The 9,286-nt window shown below is 40.8% G+C and overlaps 1 protein-coding gene across 3 annotated transcripts in view; it reads left to right on the forward strand.

The window, feature by feature from the left end:
* Positions 1 to 9,286, forward strand: part of Reck (reversion inducing cysteine rich protein with kazal motifs) — a 72,790-nt gene that overhangs the window by 19,525 nt on the left and 43,979 nt on the right. The window contains exons 3-6 of one of the 3 annotated variants that reach the window (XM_021222207.1): positions 356 to 430; positions 1,394 to 1,430; positions 3,504 to 3,589; positions 5,652 to 5,699. In XM_021222207.1, the coding sequence (XP_021077866.1) occupies positions 356 to 430; positions 1,394 to 1,430; positions 3,504 to 3,589; positions 5,652 to 5,699 (246 nt within the window). Of the gene's footprint in view, positions 1 to 355; positions 431 to 1,393; positions 1,431 to 2,169; positions 2,217 to 3,503; positions 3,590 to 5,651; positions 5,700 to 6,443; positions 6,833 to 9,286 lie in introns of those variants that run through there. The other 2 variants (XM_029533349.1, XM_029533350.1) reach the window with 2 other exon arrangements.

The following is a 9,286-nucleotide window of genomic DNA, read 5'->3' on the forward strand; positions in this document are numbered from 1 at the left end:
AGGGAAGGGAAGGGAAGGGAAGGGAAGGGAAGGGAAGGGAAGGGAAGGGAAGGGAAGGGAAAAGAAAAGAAAAGAAAAGAAAAGAAAGAGAAGTGTTCCCTCAGAAGCTGCATGAATGCTGGCATTCTGGAGACTGAGACAGGAGGATGCTGAATTCATAGCAGTCTGGGCTGTATAGTGAGAGCAAGTGTGTAAAGCAAACTGTAGCTTGATTCGAGCCCTCCACAGGCTCCTCTTACAGCAGAAAAGCATCCTAGGAGGCTGGTACATCTAGAGGATGCTACTGCTACCCCCCCCCTCCTTTAAAACAAGATGTCTCAAAGGATTTTTGGCCTTTTTTCTTTTTGTCAAATAGATTTTCTCCTCAAAAAGTGAATCCCGACTGAAACATCTGTTGCAGAGAGCCCCAGATTATTGCCCAGAAACAATGGTAAGTCTTAGGGAACCATGGAAGCTTTGTGCACACAGAGGCATCTGGTAAGTTACTTTTAGTTTATCAAACTCCTTAAGTGTGGTTGGAATGTGTGATCAGAATAAAAATGTAAACCTTGCTTTTTAAAAATCCTGTTACAAATTGGTAAATAAGTTAGTGTCTTTCACCTGTTATCTTCTATTTCAGGGCCTAGGTATACCAATAGTCTTAAATATAATGTATTCCAGTCTTTAAATTTCACTGTAGTATTTCATCTAGAATTTAGAATTTTATCACTGATTTGATTCATTTCATAAAAACTATAATAAACTAAACCTTGCATTTATTTGGATTTGGAAAGTTGAATTTGAGATAAGGGAAAATATATGGCTGATTTCTTTCTAACGCTCCATTTCTGGCACACTGTTATCGATACTCTGCTTGAAGCCCGAATCAGGAAGTCTGCCGTGTCTCCGGAGTTTGGGTGGGTTTCATTGTTTAGAATGTGTGTGGGCCAGGCCTAGAGAGCCCGGGTGTACATGAGAGAACTTCTTTCGATACAGTGGCCTCTGTTGTATGGAAGGAGGAAGAGGCCCATGATGGACAAACAGTTCTGACTTCTTTCCTTAAGCTGCCCAGCAGACAGTTTCTGTGCACTTGGAAAAGGTAACCTTAGTAAATAACCCAAGGAACCTGGCACGCTCTTGGCACTTTAAGTGGGAAATGAGAAAAGAATGGGAAAAGAATGTACAGTAGTTCTCATTCTCAGCTTACCCGTTTTTACACTTTGTATGCGTGCATGCATGTGCACGTGTGCACCATAACTGGTGGTGCATTGAGATTAGACTGCAGTGTGTGCAGGAGCTTCCACCATGAGGGCTCGAGGGGCCCAGGAATTTATGATGTAATTTATCATGTTAAATTATCATGCATAGAAGCTAGTTATTTGCATAAAAGCAAATTTGGTCATTATAATTTCAGGTTGAAATTTGGAGTTGCATGAATTCATCCTTGCCAGGTAAGCAAACTTATTCCATGAATGTAAAATCTGTATCATAGTCCTAAACCTGGTTTGTATAAAGGATTTTTGAATGAGGTATTTATTATTGCATTGGATGAGTGTGATTGCATGTGCACATGCGCATGGACAGCTTTGCAGGAGTTGGTGCTCTCCTCCCCCCAACCCCCCATTGAGGTCTGTCTCTCACTCTGCTGCTTACTGGCCTGTGAGCTTCAGCCTGCTGTCTTGCCTTAGGAGTGCCGGGATTACAGTGAGCACTACTTGCTTCATCCACCTTTTTGGGAGAGTTCCAGACTTGCAATGTGAGCACATTTGTGAGCTGAACTTTGTCACCAGCCCCTGAGAGTCAAGGATTTTTATTCTCTCTTTGCCTTTAACACCTACAATTTCAAATGTCTAGCTTATTTTCATTCTGTCAGTCCTGTGTAACTTTATATATATATAAAATTGCAGAGTCTCATTAAGTAATTTTGGCTGGACTGACCTGGAGCTCTCCATGTAGAGCAAACAGTGCTGGGATTAAAGGCACGAACTATCATGCCCACCCTAACTGTAATTCCTACCTCTACTTCTGCCATTTTCTGGAAACTAGTCTTTGGAAGATCACCAGGACCTCTTGGTTCCCAGACCTTTCATTTTTCTCAGTGTTTGTGCTCTTGGAGTTTCCTATAACATGTGATCTTATCTCACCTTGGCTTTAGACCTTAGACTCTCTCCCATGCCTCCTTTTCTGTAGCTGTTCTAATATGCAGAACTCTTCCTGCCTCTCTCCACACTGGACAGGTAAGTTGTTAACCAGTCACCACTAGGAAAGGACTGTGTTATTTGTGACTGGTAGACATCACTGCCTAGATCTCTGTGTTTGGGTAACAACTGAAGTACAAAACCAAATTAGCAGAAAGATACTAGTTCCAGTGACATGCCCTTTGCAAGGTCTTGTATTTGCCTTTTGTATTCCCAGTTCAAGTATTTGTTACTACACTCTTGGGATAGAGTATTATAATAAATTTATGATTAGTGTCTAAGTATAGTATATGTGTGCTTCTCATCTCCTTCAGAAAGAATACCTCAGGAGATTTCTGCTTAATAAAGCCTAAATTCTGTACCCTGGCATGCATGGTCTTCTGTAATTGAAACTCATCTTCTAGCCCCAGTTAAAGCCAATGCTTAGAAAAAAGGAATATGCCTTATGTTTCTTCAGCTTGTGAGGAATGGTGTATTCTCTGAAGCTTGCATTGCATACAAATTGAGCGGTGCACTTCTGTTCAGACCAAAGTATAATTTCCATAAGGGGATACTCCTTATACATTTTGTCTGCTTTATAATTTCATATTCCATGTAGCATGCAATAGAATAGCTTATAGGCAGTAGGGATTCAAAAATGAAAGAGCTTCTTGAATAACTTTGTTTTCTAAGGTTTAGATGTATGGAGATAGCAATGTACTGCATTATGAATACAGCTCATGTAGCTTCCGATCCACACAGATACTGTTCACTATTCTAAGAGTGAGAGTGTCTGAAGCAGGAAGCAAACTAAACCAAAATAGTCCATAGTCATTTTGTATGATTAAGTGTGCCCATCAAAGCCAGGATTGGCTCATGGAAATTTTTCCTTCATATATCAGTTTTTAAACAAGGTAGCAAGTTTTTATGCTATTCTGTATACTTAGTATTTTAACACAAAAGATTCATGTGCTTTTTTGGATGTTTGATTAAATTATATTAGAATTTTTATATGTGATACACAGTATAGAATAAGGAAAAGCTCTTTCTCCCTGGCTTTCCTTACCTTGCATGTTCTCTCATAGAGATGCTGCTTACCCAAAGATGAAGGATGACAGAGCTTAGGGTGAACAGAAAAGGATAAAACCAAAGGGCTTGATGTTATGTAGTGTAGTACCCTAAGGAAATGACATCACTGGGAGTAAGGGCCAGGGGTGGTGCATAATCATTCGGAGGCCCTGCGCCTGAATTGGTTTTCTCATTGACTTGTAATGATATTCATTACTTTTATATTATTTGTCTTCACTGATACTTATGACCAAAACATCTGAACATTTTGTTTTTCAGGGGTGTTTAAGAAGTCCGATGGTTGGGTTGGCTTAGGCTGCTGTGAACTGGCTATTGGCTTGGAGTGCCGACAGGCATGCAAGCAGGTAATTCTTGACAGTCAAGCTTGTATCATGGAGCACAATAGGAGTTTTAGCTGTGTGGTTTTTGGACTTGTCTGCTTCATAGCTTTGGAGAGGTGACCTAAAAAAAAAAAAAAAACCTGTAAATTCTGCATTAGGGTTGTTATTCCTCCGTAGGGGCCACTGCATGCAAGATCCTCAACCTTTTCTTCTTCTTGTTGTTTGTGTGTGTGTGTGTGTGTGTGTGTGTGTGTGTGTGTGTGTGTGTGTGTGTGTATGTGTGTGTTTTGCCTTCATGTATGTTTATGTACCATATGCACAGCTGGTGCCTGTGGAGGCCAGAGGAGGCATCAGATCTCCTGGAACTGGAGTTACAGGTGGTTGTGGGCCACTGCATGGGTGTTAGGAGTTAACCCTGGGTTCTCTGGTAGAGCACCAGTATCTTAGCCGCTAGGCAATCTCTCCAGCCCTTTTTGTTTTCTGTCCATCTCTTTGCCACGTAGAGAAGAATATTTGAGATCAAAGCATTTCATCCTTGCCCAGGACACGCTGAGTCACTGTGTGGCTTATTTTGTCTTCATCTTCCCTTTTCTTTGTCATCGTGGCTTTACTCTGGTGTGTGATCCTTTCCTTTCTCTGCTCTGAAGGCACATGTCACCCCTCCCTCTAGTAAACCAGGGCTTCTCTTTCAGTAGGTGTGTCTCTGCTCCAGTTCAGATAGGCCCCTGAGTCTACAATACATGTTTTTCAGTAATTCCTCACAGTAGTAACAGTGTGGCTTCCTAGGTTTGCTATTGCAAGTAGTGGCTAGAGACCTAACTGGGAGGCTGGCTATTGAAACAGTTGTTTAAACTAACCCAGAACATAGCTGGAAGCTTGTTCTAGAGACTGTTCTCTGGGATGTGTGAGATGCCAGTGTCCCCAGCACCTCTGCTGTTGAGTTGTTATTTGTGTTTTGTGAAAGGGTCTGTGTGTAGCCCTGGCTGCCTGTGACTTTCTGTGTATATCAGACAGGTCCCAATCTACAGCGGTTCTTCTGCCTCTGCCTCATGAGTGCTGGGATTACAGGAGCAAGCCACCACACCCAGCCTCCCCTTCATTACTGTGTACACAAAACTACTACAGCCTGCAATGCAGCACTTGGGCAGCACATGACCCAGGGATCTGCTACTCTCCTCCAAATCTTGGAGTAAAGTTGAAGTACACAGGTTTAAACTCAAATCCTGGGGCCATAGAGCAGTTGCCAGCCCATTCATCTCCTTGCCCTGACCCCAACCCCATCTCCCCCCATCCTTATCAGCTTGTTTGTTATAAATTGCATGAGACCAGGTGACAGAATAGGAGGAAGTGAAACAAGGGCGAGACCCCATGACTCTGGAGCAGGGTCTCTGCATGAGACTGGTGGCATGTGGAGGATACCATTTGGCAGCAGATCTGTGTTGCATTGTTTTGCACAGAAGCATATACTTGCCTGCGAGGAGTACCTCGCTGTTTTCCTGAGATCAGTCTTCTGGACGCGGGAGGGTTTCTGCCTTCTCTGCACATGTGTTGAGAGTGCAGTGGAAGAGTACCATGGCCATTGGCTGCCTGAGCACCGTATTCTTCTTTAGCTGCCCTCTCCATCCTCCGCGCTGATTTTCTGAGGAAGTAGACGCATTGTAGTCAGTATAAAACGTTGGATGTGAAGGGTTAAAGAAAAAGCAAAATGTAAGCACCCTGGCAGAACTTCACAAGAAAATTCACAAGTGGAATTCGGCTTTTAAAAGGCCTCTGATTTACATTTCCTTCAAAGTCATCTAGTTTCCAAAATAACAAAAGAACCATGTTGTTATGTGAGATTGAAACCATAAAAGCTGGGCTGAAGCGCCAGCATATTGAATGAGTCCTGGTGCTATTTCTCTTAAAACATTACAGAACACTTGTTGTAGTTTAGGAACATCTAAATATTTGAGTATAAGGTTTCCCATGATGAAATAAAGAATATTATACCAACAATTATATATAATAATATATACTAATTTGGGGGGTTTGTCCTATACAAAAGAAACAGCATGCATAGTAAATGAAGATTTTTGGTTGCTTTTAGGCATCTTCAAAGAATGATATTTCCAAAGTTTGCAGGAAAGAATATGAGGTACGTATCTTATTTAACAAATTTGGATAGACTATTCCAGTGTTCTCAGAACTAACAAAACAACTTAAATTTTAAAAATTAGTTCATTTTTATACAAATTGTGTTCTAACTTAGCAGAAAATTTAGCCTTGGTAAAAACATCATTTACTTTCTCTAAAGTGTTTTGACTTTGAGGTTTGTTGAGATTAAGTATTGATTTTAAAGAAATGCTTTAAATCTCTCATTCAAAGATTTCATCTATAATATTTTCATAGCAAAGCCACTGGCTGATTTTTAAGATTCTGAAATTGTTTTTCATAAGTTCTGTATCCTCTTTAGCCCCTTTCCTATCTCTGAACTCATCTTGATGTCTATTTTTTTTTTAATAATCTTCCTATGTCAAGAAGAAGTAAACTAACAAAGCCAGGCTGTTAGAATGAGCACTTCACACTTCAATACCTTGCGTTTGGGAAACCCTTGTCTCCAGGATGGGTCTCCAGCATTGTGCTCCCTAGTATGGAGAGAAGAGAGTGGATGTAAGGAAATAGTTTGCCTTGTGCAAACGTACAAAACTCTTTGGGTGTCTGTTTCCTAGAACCCCTATGAAGTGTGACACTTGTATTCCTTTCAGAGTTAAGGTCATGGAGTTAGGAGACTTAAATGCATAACAGTGAGGATGCTATTAACAGTCATTCCCAACTGCTTCTAGATTATACTTCTGATTAATTCGTTTTTTCCTTTTCTCAAAGTATATAATTACATTTCTTCATGAACATTTTTAGACTGGAGAGTGTTACTTCCCTTTGTCCTTTGTTCTATTGGCTGAGTTACATCTGGTCTCTGAAGAGAAGTTTCCCAGTTAACATCAGCCTCCCTCTGTGACTACTGAAGAGAGCCTGCTGTCAAGAAGGAAGGGATCTGTTCTTTTTTTTTTTTTTTTTCTTGCTTCTACCTTTGAAATGACCAATGTGGCTTTCTCTTGAACAAAGTGGCTAACTGTGATAATTCCTTCTTTTCTTCCACATGATGTCTGACACTGTCCATCTCCTGTAGCCTGTCCTCCATTACTTTAGTGTGCTTCCTTCTCTTGTTTGGATTTCTGCATTGCCCTAGGAAGTCTGCAGTGTGTGTTGATGAAGGACGAGACAGGAAAGGTAAGAGAGACGAACTCTGCTACAACAGATAAGAACAGATTGCCTCCCAGACTGCCTGTCTTTATCTAGCCCAGAATTAGTTAAACAACCATTTTTCAAAAGTCTATAGGGCCTGTGAGTTCATTATTTTTGTATTAAAAGCTCAAATAACTCAATATAATTCAAAACTCAGTTTGATTTCTCACATATTATTTAGAAATAATGCATTACAGACCCAAAGCAAATGACAGCTGAAGTCTAGCCTAGAGATAGGACTGTCTGTGAGCACCTCTGAAGTGAATTGGATAGATTTGGTATAATACAGTCTGTTTAGCTTGCTGGTTCTCTGTTCACATCAAAGTCTTACAAACTGGGCATTTAATTTCTTTTTTCTTTGCCTTAGGGTGGCCATTCTTTTAGGTGTGTGGTTTCAGGTGTTATATTTACCCTGGAAGACAGATCTTATATGGTTTGAGTAGAGATTCAGAGTCTGGGCAATTACATTCAGAAGAGCTTATTATCTTTAGTAAAAAACTGGTCCTGGCGCCTTTAAGGGGATTTCCTAGGAAACGTATTTAAATAAGAGTTGCCTTGGTCATGGCATCTCTTCACATCAATGGAACCCTAACTAAGACACCCAGTGTCCTGGCATACTTTTACTATTGTCCTGTGCTTAAAAGTATTATATAGGACCTCATCTTCTGGCATTAGGACACACTTACTACCTTGTTCTGTGATATAGGTATAAACAGTTTAAAATGCTGTCTTGATTTGCTAGAAAGAAGCAATGGAATACACAAGCCAAAAACTCAGCATGGACTGAACACTGAGAAGGCGCCAGCTTTGAGGACATTGACATATACTGAGCCAGTTTTCATAGCTATATAGTCTCTCATACTTGGAGGTCAAGGAAGAGATTTTTGGTACCAACAGAAGATGGGAAACCCGATTGCGATCTTTCCTCAAAGAGGCTGAACTTGAAATATGGGGGACAAAACTGTGACCATCTCCTTTTGTAGAGGAATACACTGCTTCTCAAACTTAATGTCTCTCTTGAAAACTGGCATTAATAAGTTAAGTTTGAAGCCTCACTCATATAAAGTAGGTGCTTAGAAAATCTCAAACTGAGACTATATCTAAAATCATTTTAAAATGGTAGTCCTTTCTTAGAGGCCGAAGACAACACAGATTCTCTCTGGAAGAAGGGAGTTTTATTCCATATTTAAAGGTCCCACAGATAAAATTCTAAGGAAAGTAAGCAACTCACAGTTAAAAAAAAAAAAAAAATCACAAAACTCACTAGAGAACAAGGCCATGAGACAAGAGCCAGCAGGAACAGTAGTGAGCAGACTAGACCTCAGGCGCCTGCACTGTAGACTCTCACTGCAGGAACAGTGGTGAGCAGAATAGGCCCAGACGTCTGCGCTATAGAGACTCTCACATACAAACCGTAAAATATTTAATATGGGTAAGAAACAAGATCCTGAAAACACACAGAGCAAGTATAGTTGGAAAGAATTTAATAAAATAAAAATTTAATTGAAGAAATAAAAACATAGTGGCAGCTGGGGTAGTGTTTCTGTCCTGTGAGTCCAGGAAGATGCAGGAGGATTATGTTCAGGTGCATATTCAGCTGCATAGTGAGTTCAAGTCAGCCCAGGCTGCAAGAGATCATATCTACATATTATAGCATCATCGTCATCATCATCACTTACATTAAAAAGAATTAAAAAAAACTTTCTTTCAAAAATGACCAATAGCTGATTTCTCAGAAGCAACAAAAGAAGGCAGAAGACAATATTTACATGGTTCTTAAAGAAAATAGCTGTTAACCTAGAATTTTGTATCCAAAAGGATTTCAGGAAATAATGCATCATTAAGATGGTTGGAGCGGAGAGTGGGATTAAGTGAGAGAGTAGGGGGCAAGTGAGAACAAAATATAATGATCTGTGTGTGCATACGTGCATGTGTGGGACACTGTCGCAGTGAAACTTTTATGTAAACTAAAAATGCACTGGGGCTGGGAGGCTGCTCTGCGAATGCTGTGAAAACATGAGGGCCTGAGTGCGTACACAGATAAAACCAGCATAGGACAGTGTTTCTGTAATCCCAGAACTACAATGGCAAAATGGGAGACAGACAGAGACAGGAGGATCTGGAACCTGACACCCTAGCCTGATGTATGGAACTGTGGAACAGCAGAGAATGTCTCAGACAAGGTGACGTCAGTACCAGAGGCTGTCCTTACATCTGTGTGCACTCTTCTGCCTTACGTGCACATCACACACACAAAGACTAGGGATTCCTTAGAGATTTTGTTTTTGTTTGTCTTTTGAGACAAGGTCTTACTATGTAGTTCTGGCTGGTTTAGAATTCAGTATGTAGACCAGGTTGGCCTCAACTCACAGAGGTCTGCCTGCCTCTGCCTCTGCCTCTGCCTCTGCCTCTCTGCCTCTCTGCCTCTCTGCCTCTCTG

This window comes from Mus pahari, chromosome 22 (genome assembly GCF_900095145.1).
Source record: "Mus pahari chromosome 22, PAHARI_EIJ_v1.1, whole genome shotgun sequence".
Taxonomy (NCBI): domain Eukaryota; kingdom Metazoa; phylum Chordata; class Mammalia; order Rodentia; family Muridae; genus Mus; species Mus pahari.